Source organism: Synchiropus splendidus, chromosome 17 (genome assembly GCF_027744825.2).
Source record: "Synchiropus splendidus isolate RoL2022-P1 chromosome 17, RoL_Sspl_1.0, whole genome shotgun sequence".
In the NCBI taxonomy this organism is placed as follows: Eukaryota; Metazoa; Chordata; class Actinopteri; order Syngnathiformes; family Callionymidae; genus Synchiropus; species Synchiropus splendidus.
The window spans coordinates 8,972,319-8,988,723 of record NC_071350.1 but is presented as its reverse complement, the minus strand read 5'-3'; the positions used below and the strand labels follow the sequence as shown (position 1 = coordinate 8,988,723).

General features: G+C 40.3%; 1 protein-coding gene across 1 annotated transcript in view; it reads right to left on the bottom strand.

Annotated features, from left to right (window-relative positions):
• The window catches only part of cxadr (CXADR Ig-like cell adhesion molecule), a 36,725-nt gene extending 20,813 nt beyond the window's left edge, over nt 1-15,912 (bottom strand). The window contains exon 1 of the mRNA XM_053846354.1: nt 15,758-15,912. Coding sequence (XP_053702329.1) covers nt 15,758-15,809 — 52 coding nt within the window. The 5' untranslated portion in view covers nt 15,810-15,912. The remainder of the gene's footprint in view (nt 1-15,757) is intronic.
• Nucleotides 15,913-16,405: the final 493 nt, after the last annotated feature.

Below are 16,405 nucleotides of genomic sequence, written 5' to 3'. Positions count from 1 at the left end.
CAGGGAATTTGTAAAACAGCAAAGAAAACAGATTTCCAAAACACATTTGTTCAAACAGAACACTGAAATATGTACATATGCATGCAGAGCATAGCAAATTGAGCATAACCATGAACTATGATAGAGCAAAAACTTAAGTAGGTGACACGAGGTAAAGCAGGGGCAAAGAAGCAAAACCCATGTACTTGATGAAACAAAGGTCCTAAAAGAGGATCATGAGGTCTTATGACCAGTGATGAGCTCAGTCGCTATTTTTGGAACCATCAACTGCAACAAGTTAAATCCCAATATGATCATACATGAGATTCCAAAGGGATTTGTCCATGTTCAGGTCAATATACAGTATTCCCTTTCCTAATCCCAAAATAAAGGCAGAAATCAGTGTTACATATCTGAGATATTTTCACAGCAACCACATAGAGCCAGACTTGGATGCCATATAGGAGCATGTGAAACGATGGAATCCATTTTAGCCTTCAGCAGCATCCAAGTCAGAGGCAGACAAACAACCTCGGATGAGCGTAGTGCAGTTTGTCGAATCGGAAATGATGGTGGGATGCACATTAGTGATTCATTATCCTAAAACTGCAGTCGGGGGGCTCGAGAACGAACAAATGAAATGGCACAGGCACTTCGCATCACAAACAGTCAAGCCGATCCCCTGTGATCAATTATCTCTTCAGCGGCAGAAGATAACTTCATGAATTGGTAACTGCTTAGAAAGACGGCTTTGAATACTCGCCCCACTGCCCCCACTGGAACTATTGAATTTGAAGCGATGTGCTGCCCCAAGAGTGAGTTTTGCTGTGGTTTATTTAGTGTTGCAGGGGTCTGTGCCTGTTGAACCATGTCGATTGTGCTGTAATGTAGCCTGAAAGCTCCATTTGCTACACGGAGCAACCGTCAATTTCCACTGAGTGTGACCTAAAGGCTGTTTTGACATAATTGAACATTAAAAGATGAAGGGTTGACGGATGACAGGGCCTTTTACTTGGCCATCTGAGCATTTGACAGCTTTTAGAAAGGCCTGCGGGGAGAATTTTAATGTCATTAGTGGGAACAGCAGCCAATAGCTACATGTATCCACCCTTGCACACAGGCTGGAAGAGAAGCAGAATTTCTGATTTAATTACTACATTCATGAAAGCCTGGTCTTACTGGTAATCCATGTATTCATGTATAAACAATCCTGAGTGCACATGAGCTTAATTTGTATTGTGTAGGTTAGCTGTCGGAATGTTGTGGAAAATCTACATTTGTATTTACACACACTGATATGAAATGAAATGCCGTCCAGTGGATTACTGCACCATTTTCCCTCATTTCTGCAACTGAAATTTTGAGGCAATAAAAATTAATAAATTGTTTACTTCTATTAAGTGTACAGATCAATAACCTTACCTGCAAGAGAACATAAATAAAATAAAAATCATACCACAAACCCCAACATTCACAGTCGCTCCCCCCAATTAGTAGCTCCAGCGAAGATTCCTATTAACATATTATTTACATGATACTTTGACACAGATTTAATAGATGCCCAGTATCTCGACGATTCACAGAAGATTAGTTGTACAACAGACGGGTGGGTTGTACTTTTGAGGCGGTAGGCACGGCGCCAGTCAATGGAGCAGCAGAGAGAGCAACCTGAAAACATCCTCGGGGAATAGGATGCGAATGTGCCAATACAGGCATGCAGGAGGAAATTAAATGGTTGCAGTTGGGAAACACAATGGTGCTGAAAATAAGCCTTCTCAAGCAAATGCGGAGGCTTAAATGGAAGTAAGTATAGTTTGAATATTTTCAGAAGCTAAACAGATGAGAGGGAAAAAGGTTTGGGTGTGGATTTATAGAAAACATCTCTCCATATGAAATCTGGGTTATTTGACAAACTACTAAAGGGAAGCTTAGATGATCGAATATTTTCATTTTAAGTATCAATTCATGGTGGATGAGGTTTTAAAAATAGCAAGCAGCCACTAATTTGAAATAGGGAGAGCAGCAGCAATTATGTCATTTTGTCCACCTAGCCACTCGGATAACATGGGTATAATGTTGCTAAATTCTTGTGGCGTCGTCCACAAGTGGCCAATTTTCATAGATTTCAAACTTAAAAACGGAGTCCCAAAATGCACCGAGAAAGGACATCTGGATAAAATGTAATTTTAATAAACTGTGAGGAATCATTTTGACAGATTGTGGAAGTTGCGGCACTTCATAAGCAACTCATATTTACATCTCAATATTTACACGTGCTAATTGCTATAATTCTTAAATGATTTGATGACACCCTTGTTTAAAGGAGTCTCACAAACAATGATTTCATTTACACAAACATTTTCATTAATGATGATTAATAAAGTGAGACCGACACTGCCGCACTTACAGTGCGCGCCATCTGTCAACAGCTTCTCCGGTCTAGAGGAGGCATCCGATTTAATTAACGTGGCAGGTTACTATGTTGCACAATTAATTCAATGTCGAACTATATAGCTCATCGGCCGGTGTGGTGCGGGTAATTAAATTCACAAATGTGAACACTTTCTTTCCCCGAAGAAAAACATGTTATTTAAGAGTTATTTAACAGTTAAAAGACTTAAAACACGGACTGACCTTCCAACAATGAATTGTCTCGGACACTGTCCAGTACTCTTACCCTAAGTGATCTTGGCTCTACTCTTGAGATCTCATCATTACAATACATTAGATTAGCAAAGAAGGCACAAAAAACATAGCGTGCCAGAACTAATGATTGACCTAGTTAACACACGGTAGCATACTAGAACTCTTATTTACCCAGTAACCCTTAGGTGAGGCCATGAGCCAAGCCTAGCAAACATGCTAATTTATCACAACATTTTCCCACAGTAGACTGGGTCTGTAGTGTACAGTCTCTAGTTTTTAAATACAAATATAAGTAACATCCGACGTACGACCTGCTCGACTTACGTCCACCTGTACTTACGACCACAGCCAGCAGATGCTTTTTTAATTTCTTATTCAATGTATGGCACCGCAGCATGCAGCAGCCGTAAACGCGTACGACGATTATGGCAGCCAGTCAGCATTGCACACAACAGAAACGGCAGCATCTCACTCTCACACAGTGATCTACCACTACAGTAGTACCTATAACCCTCGTGTCGGCTATTATTAATCTGACTTACGACCGGTTGGTCGGAACCGAACCCAGTCGTAAGTCGGATGTTACTTCTAGAGACTTACCTGAAAAAAAGGTATATTTCTTAACACAGTCACACAGTATTATTCTGTGACAACAAGTACAGAAATAGTGATGGTCTCACATCTTTCTTTTCAACTAGTAATTAAAACAACCATAAAACAATTATAAATAGACCACTGTGTATGCTATCTGTCACTCTTTCATACGAGTAAAAATATGTAAATTGTCTATTATATTATCTGAGCACCCCGTGCACCCACAATAGCTTATGTCCATTAATATTGTATACAAATATAGACTTGTACACAATATTAATAGACATAAGATTTTGTAGTTGCATTTCTCCCCACTATAAATTAAAAAGAAAAACAACAGAACACCAGCTTCTCTTAAAACTGTGAGATGTTTTTAAATCTCATAACACATAAGTGTCATGCAGCCAACACTAACCAAGGTTCAATGGGAGACTTAATGTATATCTCCAATGACTTAAACCTTTAGGGGCCAGAATTTTCAAAATGAAATATTCAACTTTGACATCACTATGTACAGCAACTGCACCCTCCCTCGTCTCCTCGACTGGAAGCCGTTTTCACTCTCTCTTCACTCCTAAACTTTGATCAAAACACACCCACAAATGTTGCTCAGATCCATCCACTTGTGTGAAGTATTGACAAGTCCCTGTAGATAAGCCTAAGCTTGGATACAAAACTGTTACAGGCAATTCCATTACACCCAATTCTGAGAAGCATTGTCACAGTCTGGGACAGTTGACACAGGTTTCTTTTCTTAAAAAGTTTCACCACTGCCCATACAATGCCCATCCCCCCAAACAAATACTTAGTCAGATAGATAGCACCAGACCCTAATCAGCACCTCAAAGTGGGTCTTTGTCCTGGCCAAGGCACCATGCCGACTGTTTTCAGAGGACAGTATTGGTGATCGAGGAGAAGCACTTTCTTCAGCCCCACCGACACAGAGTTCCTTTCAGTCTAAAGAGCAGTCGTACAACCTCTCGAGCTTGAAAAATGACAAAATAGCACACAATGTTCATTTGCAATATTCTAGCAGGCACTGAGAATCAGAGTCAAACATAGGCAACTAATAATGTTTCTGTGACAGAGATGGAGAACTAAAATAACCATTATTCTTTGATAAGGGTCTGAAAAGAAGTCATGATAATTGAGTTTCTTATGTTTCCCACTTTTGTGAGATGATCTATGACCAGTCTAAGGAAAAGATATTGAAAACTAAAGTTCAACATTTTAATTACAATTTTCTGTTTTACGTGAACTTCAATAATGGCAAATGCAAAATTAACAATAGCATGGAAAGAAATAGGTAGCAATTACAGCGAGTTATGAGCAATAGTTTGCAATTAGAATAATATCATTTGACTATGATTTTGGCCGTTTAGTCTGCATCATCGTTCCTAAAAAAACAGATTCTACTGAAACAGCAACTTGTTCAAATGGATTTAGCTTCCTGTGAAATGAATCCAGTGAATTGTGTTTTTACAGGACCATTAAAGCGCGGAAAGATGCTGTGGCAGCAACAGTATATTCAGCACTGCTACAATGTGTATTATTTTAGTTCAACTGATTTGAAATTATCTTGAAAGTAAGTTTAGGTTTGGCTCAGAAATAAGCAAGTTGGTCAGCAGTTTTTTTTTTTTGTTTTTTTTTTTACTGGATGTGGTCAGATGTGGTGTCTCGCTCACACCATTTTGCCTTCAGGTTGTAGTCTAAAATTAGTAGGCCTGTGCCCTAAGCAAATTCTGCGTATGTGTTCTCCGGGCCTTAGTGAGAAAAGGTCCACAAAAAGCCACGGCTTCGTGCTGGTCTGACTCACGCAAATGTAAATGCAATAATGCAATCATTTCAGCTCAGAAATTAGTTTTAAAACTATACATGGCATTGCTTATTTATAATATTGATGTGTTGAATGAGTCACATCACAAAACCGTGTCGAGTATTAATAATAACTTACTCAAGCACTTGACTGGGTACACTAATGCCTCAGATTTTGGGGAATTTCAAGACATATCTAATATACATTAAGTTGTTGAGTGCTTTCTCTTTAGGTAAATAGAAACCAGCACAGAACAAAACAAAGCTAACAGATGATAGCAGTGATTAGAACTGACTATCATCATGTTACACTTTCAGTGAGAAAGACCAAATCCTGCAGAGAACAAACACTGTGTACCATCATGTTTTTCTACAGATAAAAATGTCTGAATCAGTTATAAATTCCCTCCCCAAGTCATTAATTTAAGGTCCAGTACCAGGCGAAGAATGCGCCATCTCCTCCCCCAGTTTTTCTCTGGTGGTCATCTGGAAATCCCCCAGGTCTTATTTGCATCAGAGGTTTACAGATATTTAATACAAGTTTCTGGTGTGGTTTTGCTTTTTCTTCTACAAAAATGAGCTAAACATTGTGAAAACCTCCAATAATGAAGTGAACTCACAAGACAAAAATTCTAGTCTTGACATTCATAAGTGGTTGCAAATCTATCCATATGCATGCAAACTTCAAAAAAGTTGCACAAGATGTGTCTTTACATTTACTCGTTTCCTGGAGCAACAACTCTTCCCCACCCGCCAGCCAGGATGAAGTTTTTGTAAAAATGCAGACAGCGTTCTTCAGTCTGCCGCTTGAAGGGGAGACTGTTCAACAGGACATCATGATAACACTGTTGTTAAAAGATAACACGATGGATAAGCCTTTCCCTCCTCTTCCTGCCTCGCTCCCTTCATCTCTGCAAAAGCAGTGAGACTGATAATATAAAGTTGCCTCTCCACTCAGACCTTCTCGCAGGCAGGTGTAGTTAACACACCTGGGTGTTGAGCCCTGCAGGAAGCCACAGGCGAGGACTGTCAGCTGTTGTTAGGGCTTAACCAAGAGTGCTGGATTTATTCATGCCCCGAGCGCAGCCCAGACATGAGGATGAAGCTCAAAACCACCACTCTACATGCAATGTTAAGTGACAAGCTGCAATTGGGAATGTTAAAAATAACTTGCTAGTTTTGTCATCGCGCGCTAAGTGGTAATCCAATATTTTCTAGCCATCAAAGACCTGGACCAAGTGCTTTTTACAAGGATTCTCAAACATGAAAATATGTTGTGTGTCAGGGTGGTGAAGATGAATCTAATCAGCTATTAAAGATGCAGCCCTGCTTGCGTTTGGGAGTTCAACTGTCGGCTGATACGACCCCACATTTACACTCCACTAATAAGATCCTTATCAACAAACGGCACATACGTTAGAAAATGTCAGGCAGCAAATTGGATATGTATTCCCTTGGAGAACATTAATAGCTTCCTCAGTACTGCCACATTAAATGGCATGTAGAGCATGAAATTACTACATAAAGGAGGAGAAGATGTGATATTTCTACTGAACAGCTAGATAAGCCTGGAAAGGTTCTCTGTGGCTCTGACTAAAGGAGGATCTTACATGTGCGATTAAGTGTGAAGAAGCATGATTTACAGCCGTTTCCGTTACATTTTATACATCACAAAAAAAAAAAAAAAAACAGACATCATATTCCAATACTTCAAAATTGGAGTTGTCTAGGTAACACACTCTTTGGAATATGAATAACATTGTTTAATTTGCGGAAAAAATATCAAATTTCAAACATGTTTGAGAACAGGACATAAGACATTTCTCTGAATCTTTAGAAGCACTGGGGTCATATTTCCTGACGGACAGGATGGACAGGTTTGTTTTCAGAATAAACAATATTACCAGTCAGACAGACACTCATTTTCATCGTAGTGAAAATACATGCGAAACTAACAACAGAGCCAGTGTTGACACCATTGAGTGATTATCAGTGTTGAATGCACATCAGTACAATCTCATGCCGTGAACATAGCCTTGACAGGGAAACGAATAACTACAAAGGAGATACTGTCTTCACTACAGTCAGGTTATCAAACATTTCTCTGTTAATGTATTTAATTAAAATGGTGAAAAAAACAGCACACTGCGCAACGCCTTCCTCAAGGTCAGCCAGCTGGTGTTTGGTGCTCAAGTGCTTCAGCATGAATCCTGCCAAACAAGAAAGCTCCCTCTTGACTCTAAAGAAAAATCTTGATCTCAGATGCTGAAGAATTTGTTTTTCTGAACCATCTTGGTTCGCTTAAGTATTTGTATCTTTTTTTGTAGTAGCATGAACGCAATAAAAACATCAGTTACCAAATCCAATGTAGGGAAAAATACTGCTTGGATTATGTTGACTTTAGAAGAGCTGGTAGTGGTTTAGAAGACTGGGTTGTCTGGAGATACAGGTGAGAATTGTGCAGTGTTTCGCCAAACAAAGCACTCATCAATAAATAACAATGACACGTAAAAACATTTATCCTTCCCCCTTGATTGATGCATCTCGGCTAGACTCGTCTAAAGCACCGGCTATATTTATCCTCCCTCTCCAACAAGGTAAAGCCGAGTTCAAAAAGTGATTAAATGCGCAGCTGAGCTTCCACCTCATCTCATGAAAATACTCGGAGACCTGGAGAAAAGGAAGGGGATTACTATTCCAATTACTGGCCACTCAGTGCGAGTCAGCCAACCACATAGATGTGTTTGTGTTATGAATTATTCATACAGTCCATTAGGACAGTTAACAGCTGGTTTCCTAGGAACCCACCAACCACAGCCAAGTTTATACCTGCCTATTAAAAACTTAGCACTGGTGTTTATGGCTCCACCATAATGTGCGTTCTGCGGTAATCACACATATTTTCAGCTCATTGTCGTCTTTCCAAGCCCGGCTGCTGACTAAGACTGGCAGTGTGGGATGCATCATGTAGCTGAGCGGATGAGCTGTTCCCAAAGACTAGATGTCTGGACATTAATCTCAAGAGTTAGACTGTCAAGTGCATGAAAGGCAAAAGGGAGACTTTTTTTATCACCAGGAAAAGCCAGACAGTCTACACACAACTGGTTATAAATCATACAACATCCTAAACTGGAAGCATCAAAAAAGATCCCAGTCTAAAAGTTTGAAGCGATTGAATGAAGAGATTAATGCTTGTGTCAGTCAATTCTAAGAATCTCCAGGAGATCCTTCTTCTGTATTACCATCTTAACACTCTTGCTAAACACAGTGACACTGTAATATATTGCAAACAATTACAATATTAAACATCATCTCACATTCCAACGCTTCTTGAAACTTTGGGGCTTTCATTCACACTGATTCAGCCCTTTAAAATATGTTAAAATATGCATCCTGACCATTTTGCATTCATAAAGCAGAGTTCCCCAGCAGACACTCAGAAATAGATGAGAGGGATTTCTTTAAGAGCAGCTGCAAGTACATTCTGGAAGTGAGGGGTGGATTGTCAGTTGTTGGCAATATCGCTACGCCTATTCAGAATGAGCTGCAGACAAGGACAGAAATGCTTAAAATAAGGCACATCATAAGTGTACGTGTAATCCTGGTGGGGTTGGTGAGATGGCATTATGTATATCTGCACATGCATTCGTATTTTGACTGACCACTGACCCTCTCATAACAGGATTACGACAACACAGATACATTTGGGAACTGATCTCTGGCACTTCTAGGACTTCACCTAGTCCACTGCTTCTACTTATGAGGATGCTCAAATACTTCGTTCATGGCAATCTTGTCTGGTCATAAGTTTATTAACATTGAAGAACATTTTAAAACCAGCACCGGCGAAGATCAGTCGTCTCTTGCCTTTTTCGTGTAGACAGGAGTTATTAGCATAGCGACATAATGTGACATAATGATTAAACATCAGACCCAGACATCAAAAGGCAGACTTGAATGTCAGCACCATGGGGAACCAAATCAAGTGGGACTGAATCAAGAAAGAAGCTCAACACTAATTTGGCTTTTTTTTTACACTCATATTCCATGTCGACAATGTGTAATGTTTTTCAATGAGGTGTGCTAAAAATGGATCCCTCAACAGCTGCTTCATTTCTCCTCCTCCTTCCGAAATTCATCCAGCCTTCTGCTTCTATTGCCATCTTCTATAGCCAGAATATTTCTACAGATTGGACACACAATTGAATCTAATGTTCTTGGAGCGTGAGGCTTAGCGCAAAGGTACACATCACAATCATCCAGCCATAATTTGACTGTGTTACTCCAAGACTGGACATTATCTCAGCATTACTGACAGTGTACAATACAATGTGGAATTCAATACACAATAAAAGCATGTTGGACGTAGGCAAAATGATGAAAATAGTCATCTGCAAATTATTTTACAGTATTTGTCTTATTGTTAGGATTGGCACCAAAGCAGGATAAAGCAATTCCTGCATTGCTATTGGCCACCACAGGACTGGGTTGGACTATGCAGCCTCTGAAGCATCACCACATGCATCACAACACATGTATCAAGATGACAGTTCGGTGTTCTACAGTATTCTGCAATTTGTACAACTTTAAATACCAAATGGAATATATGTGTACTTCAAACTATCTGCTTCTGAAAAACTGACAGTTTTCTCTGAAAGTCAGATACTTGAATTTGAGAAAGGAGGGGTTCAGGATGTTCCACAAAGCTTCATTCACGTACTCAAATGGAATGAAAAGATTTTGGAAATTTGTGGACTGAGAAAACAAGTAGGAAAACAAGTGTGTGGGGAGATGTTTTTTCTTATACCAAAAGCGATTTTTCTTATGATTTCAAATTCTATTAGGAACCTTAGTCCTGCCACTTCACAAATGCAGATATACCATGAGTTCTGACGCATCACATGTCATTACAAGGTCTTGTGTAATCTTGGTAATTTCAACATCTTTTTAAAATATTGATACTAAAGGCAAATATGATAATTTTCAAAAATCAACACTACTTGAGGCAATTAAAAAACATACTGAAATGTGATAAGACTCTACACAAACACACAAATGACTCTTTTACAAAACCAATGTTTTGTATTTGGCAACAATTGTGTCACATAGCCATAGTTAACATTTATTTTCAAAATATTATTGAAAAAAAAGCCAGTTCTGTAACACTTTTTGCCATTTCAGCAACAACAGAAAGCCACACATTGCACTAAAAAAATACAATGAGAAAAGACTTTCACTTCCATCCATGTTGTGATTTTCATTTAAAATTATTTGTTCTTCCTTTATTTACTTTGACAGCAGAGGAGGGAAAGGACTATTATCCTGTAACAACAGTGTAATCATGATGTCCTGTCACACCGTTTCTCCTTCAGGCAGGAGAATGAAAAGCACTGTCCGCACTCTTACAAAAACTTCATTCTGGCGGTGGTAAGGTGAATCACCTGAATGCTGTCAAAAAATAATTGCTTGTCCAAAGCACGAGTCATCAATGGGACAGCAGATTCCAATTGTGTTACATAACTCAACCGGAGTAGAAGCCAAATTACAAAGATGGTCAGGCTTGAGCTGCAGTAAAAGAAAGATCCAGACTGTAATCCATAGTTGTGACTCATTCATACCTTCTCAGTTATTTTGTTAACAGACAACAGATAAACATCGGCAAAAAACGTGTCCTCTCGGGAGGCAATAACTGAAATTAGGAGGTCAACCACTGGGTCTCACTAGTTCCTCGCCACCAATAGTTGCACCGACCTTGCAGTCCCCTTCAAGAAGGAATGATCTGGATTTGAACAAATGTCTAGGCAAAGTACTGAATCCACAGTGAGATGCTTGAGGAGAAATTCCACGTATACAGCACTTCGGAAAAGGTGTGCACGTGATCTTTTACAGTGTCTCATTCAAGCTATGAAAAGCCTCATCGTCGGTGAGAGCAGCTTATTTGTAATAGTAGCTATAACTTCTTATTAGAGTAGAGGGCACCGTCGGTGCTGCATAGCTGGATGACGTGACAAATGGGGTTCTGGGGTGTTTATCACCCTAGCGACACAGACATGGGGCTGATGACTGATGGGTGCACGACAGCGTGGAAATACAGAACTGCACTGACCTTGTTTGAACTCGCCGGTTACATGTAAGCGTGGAAATGGATTGCAACTTTTGAATTTGATTGATGATCTGACTCAGAAGCTATGAACGACGTAAGTTCAACATTGTAACTGTATGAGGAACTTTGGACCTGGTATTAATGAAAACAAACGGTCCTCATATACCAACAGGAAATACATTCAAATGCGATTCACTGTAGAGGTGATGAAAGAGGATCAACAAGAGACAAGAATCCTTTCCTCATTTCTCTTCCATGAGGAGGTCTAGAATTTTGTGCAATACCCTCCTCTTTCTGTTTTGCAGCCGCATTGTCAAAATGTGACAAGATCAAATTATTTTCTTACAGAACTGGAAAAAAAATGACCCCAGTTATGCAACAGTGTATATTCCTGGATGCCCCCTCCCCCATTTCCCTCAGACAGATACCTTGACAATCTCCAGACATTCCTGAACAGAGCTGGAATGAATCTAGTTCCATTTGTGTCCTGTGGTCTCACCACATGATTTAAAATATTCATTCATTAACTTCTACTTATTACTGCAACAGGGCCACTGGAGGAGGCGGAGCCTATTCCAGCTACATCGGACAAGAAGCAGGGAACATTAAGGTAATTATTGCACCATCATACGCAACCTCTTTTGCTGCATTTTAATCATAATGTGCGAGATTTCTCTCTCTTGGGCCATTCATCAATTCAAAGGTTATCGAAAGGCTCTAGTTACGAAGCGTTGCAGCCATTCATCTAAAACACATGCCGAAGCAAAACATTCATGATTAATGAAGTACAAGTACATGCACTTTGCTTCATCTAAGAGCGCACGTTGTATCCTTTTATACGCATAATTAAAATATTAGGCAGGTGGGTCAATTCCCAGTGTTTATCGTAACAGTAACTCACAGTACCTTTTATTGAATCAGTGCATCTCAATTTATCATAATTTGAAAACCATTTGCTTCCCACCCTCCTTCACCCGGGTGGTGAAAAGTGAAAGCAGCGATCTAGAGGTCAGAAAACACACAATCCGCCAATGAAACATTGGATTTTGAGCCGAGGAATTCAAGTAAAATCTCGCCAATATATCATCCCTGGAGACGCCTGGCAGCCGCCCAGAAAGCTGTTTTATTCTCTACCTGCGAAAATGAGAATGAGCTCTGAATACAGAGTGGATACACAGCCATTAACAGCACAGAGGAAGAAGCACAACTATCAATCATTTGCACTCATTCTATTGCAGACAGCAATTTGTTCATTCAGTAATTCGGGCAGGAAATGGAGGGAAAAGAGGACGGATTTAGGGTAATGTGGCAAAGCAAAAGGCAGGATCACAGCTTGCTAATTCAATATAGGTGAGTGGCAGTTGGCATCGGCCTGGACACCGCAGGCATGCTAAAATATTAACATCCTCGGCTGTGAATATTCATGCGTGGTCGTCACCATCTCCAGACTGCTAAGGACAAAGCGGTGCTCAGGAGTGTAATCCAATTCCACACCTTCATGGTTGATTTTCAAGGACGTGTGTGTGGTGAGGTGAAGACGTCCGAGTCAACGGGAGGCGATGGACCGCTGGGTCATGACAAGCGAATGCGACCTCAAGTCTGCGCCGGCCCAAATGACAATGGCGGGCAACTCCTCTTTAGTTTCTATAACGGTTTGAAGCGGAGCATAAAACTGGGGCCAACTGTTGCTCCAACAAATCATTAAATTCAAATCCAAGCCAAATCGACCAGAATAATTCATGTTATTTTAAGCACTCAGCTATAAAAGTAGCTAAAACTCAAAGGGGGAGGGAAGCTCAAAGGATCCACTCACAGGATCTGTTTTCACGTAACTAAGCAACCATCTCCAGGCCGCAGCCTGCGGTTCCACTCTTCACTTATCAGGTAAATGATTTCTGCGCCTGCTCAGTATCAGTATTTGCCTTTCTCACCAGTCTTCTCTCGCAGTGAAACTCATGTAGGAAGACATGTTTGAGCTACAGTATAGACACAAGAAAACTACTGATGAGGTCCAATACACTACCGACAGTATACTGAAGAATGAGCTGCGGTCACCATACTTAAGTAATAGAGCTGGGATAAATAATCCTATTTTATCTACCATGCCATAATGATATCTATTTTCTAAGCAAAGATTCAAACAAGTTTCTCCTTTTTTGTGAAACAAAATAGTAACCATTCACTGCCAATTACGTTTTCATTGGAGCAGTTTGAGTTCTCTTCAATAATTACTCTCTTTCAGTTAAAAAAACAAGAGAATTCCAGCTACCTGACTATCTATTCTTGTGGTCATGACTCAGCCCCTCCCCTCTATACAATCGAAGTGAAAAAGAGCTTTACTCCTGAATGCAACACCACCAAAATATGTGAGCATTGAGCAATTTCCAATGATTATTTGGCCATTGAAACGAACGTTGAGACACTGATGTGACACTATAACAGGCTTCCTACTTGATTTTACCTGTTAAAGTATCACAGGTCAAAACTTTTTAGTTTTCCAAATAAGCATAACATAGACTGCGCAACTATTATCCAGAACTGGCAAAAGTAACAAGTTCAGTTGAACTACTAAGCTTTCAAGTCACTCATATTCCAGGGTGAGGTTCAGCGGGCCTCTTGCACTAGTCACAACAGCACAGTGCTAGATTTGTTTTTAAATTAGAATAACCAATACTTGCACTGAAAAACTGAAAAACAAAGATGTCTATGACTCAAAATCTCTCAAAAGGATGAGGTCATGAACAATCGATCACTGTAAATACAGTGCAAGTCATTGTCAACATTAGTTCAATCTTCAGCGATAAGAAATGCTTAACAGTATTAGTTTGCATTTCAACAAATGGAACATTAACATATAACTGTTATATAAATAAATGGACACAAAATGTAGGCTTGGCGAATGGAGTCTCCAGCTGAGGTGGAACAAGGTGGGCAAATTGCATTGTTAAAAAGTAACACTAGTTCAAAATAAATATGCACACTATATCTTATTCTCAGTGTCTGAATTGTCTTCTTTAAAAACGCTGAAATGTTAGAAACCCATTAAAACAAACCAAACATGTTTATTCATAATATATATTCGATAAACAAGATAAACACATCATCAGTTTGGGGATTATAAGTCTTGTGTTGACGGCACACCAACAATTACATTACTCACAAATAGGGCAAAGAAGAAACAGAGCAGAAATCTTTCTAGCTATTTCAAAGAGGTCAGCAGATTATTGTGCTTGTCAGTAGAATTCGACATTTCTGGCAGTTACTGTTCTTGTCTGCTGAAGTGGAACGGCGTCCAAATGACGAGCCATGTCACCATTAAGATGGTAATGAGCCTAAACTAGTGTATCCAACAATGTGAATAATGAGACAAAAAAAGAATGAGTCTCGACCTTGTTACACCCAGAGTCCTAGCTCTGACAGGGAGTGTGAGAGGTGGTGGAAGACTGAAAGCAAAGTTCTCACTAGATGCTCCTGTGTAATGAGGAATTGACGTGCGATACCAAATGAGTCATTAAAGAAACCATGGTCAAATAACAAATATAGTGACCGTGCGTTTGTTGAATGGGAGAGGATTCATGAGAAGAACTGCCATGTTTCTTTCTCACATATTTTTAAAAAATTAGTGTTCATTTCACTGATATTCCATGTGAGAACAGTAGGGCTGAAACATGGAAATCTCATCACAGGTTTGTTTATCTACCAGCAAAACAAGCTTAAACAGAAACTCATTTTAAAACGTGCTACTCATTCATGGGTCGACGTCAATCTCCAAGTGAATTATTTTCAAGTGTAGTCTGGTCGACGTCAACTGCTGACGATTGAAACCAAAAAACATTTTGTTTCTTTGGACATTATTGTTTGAGGTGGGAGGAGCCGGGTGCTGGTTTCAATGTAAATTCCATGACACCTAACTGACACACCCAAAACACAGAACTACAACAATGGAACCGAGAGAAAAAGATGCTGAAAATGATCAGCTCATACAGGCCAAGAATGAACCTTGAACCACGTGTCTAGCGTTGGAGTGAACCACACAACAGAGGCAGAGAACAGATTAAAGGACACAAACGTGACCATTGGTAGACACTTGTTCCTACATTCACAGGAGGGATGTAAGAAAACACGACATTGACAAGACAAGCATGAAGAAATATAAAGCATATGCACAAATATTAAGGACAAAACAGTTTAATACAGACCGGTGAATGGTTTATGATTTTCAAAAACACCACATTAGAGCCATACGACAATGAAAAAAACATGCCCAGTTTGTACAGACATTCAAATTATGTCGCATGTGAACTAGAAGTCAATACTCGGTAACGTTCATGGACGGTGTCGGTCCACTTGACGGTCTGAATGTCGGAGTTGCTTCCGAAGTATTCAGCTCAGCTACCACCAATTCAGCCGTTTACAACCGCCGTAAATGACAAAGTACAGCGCGAGTCCAAACCTACTCGCTTAAATAAACACTTAAATAAAGTCGAATGCGAGGAGAAGACGCTTCTCGATGACGGCGAGGTCGGAACATGACTGACCACACACACACAGGGACTCAAACGTCGCCGTTTTTGTGAGACTTCAAAGTAGCTCCACGGCCATTCGCGTCGTCAAACTCACCTGTAAAAAGGCCCAAGAGTACACAGCACCGCCCGGCTACCGAAAGACCCATCCTTGGCCGCGTAATTCCAAGACTTTTCCGGCGAAACTTGGTCGAAGAACTTCTGGGGAGCGGAGTGAAAAGCGACCGCACAGCTCGAGCATCCAGACTCTCCTCCTCCCCCTCCCTCTCTGCAGGTGCACCGCGCGCCGCAGCCCGTCACGTGACGCGCAAAGCGATGACGGTGAAGTACAGTAGCGCCATCTGCTGGTAGGAGAACTAACCGCACCCTTCGCTTACCTCAGTTGATATTGCGTTACTGCGCTTCTGTATTCACCATGGACTTTATATAGTGGGTTTGTAGTTCGGTTATAATGTCGCGGTGTGAAGATCAACCAGTATGAATAAAGGTCAGAACCGGTGACAGGTCATAGATCTCAACAGGAAAATTGTAGTTACCTGGTTGTAACTTTAGTACTATGAGAAGGTGCGGCCTCTCCACCAGTCCTTTATTTCCTTTATCATTTCCTTTATAATGCTTGTCCCCGGTGGTGGGAGGGACTGAGATATGAGTGGGAGGCTTTGGGGTCACGTCCTGAACCTTCGTCAGCTCCCTGGTATTTCATGATAAGGATCACTGGAAGTGGGGATGGTGATGGTGAAAGTAA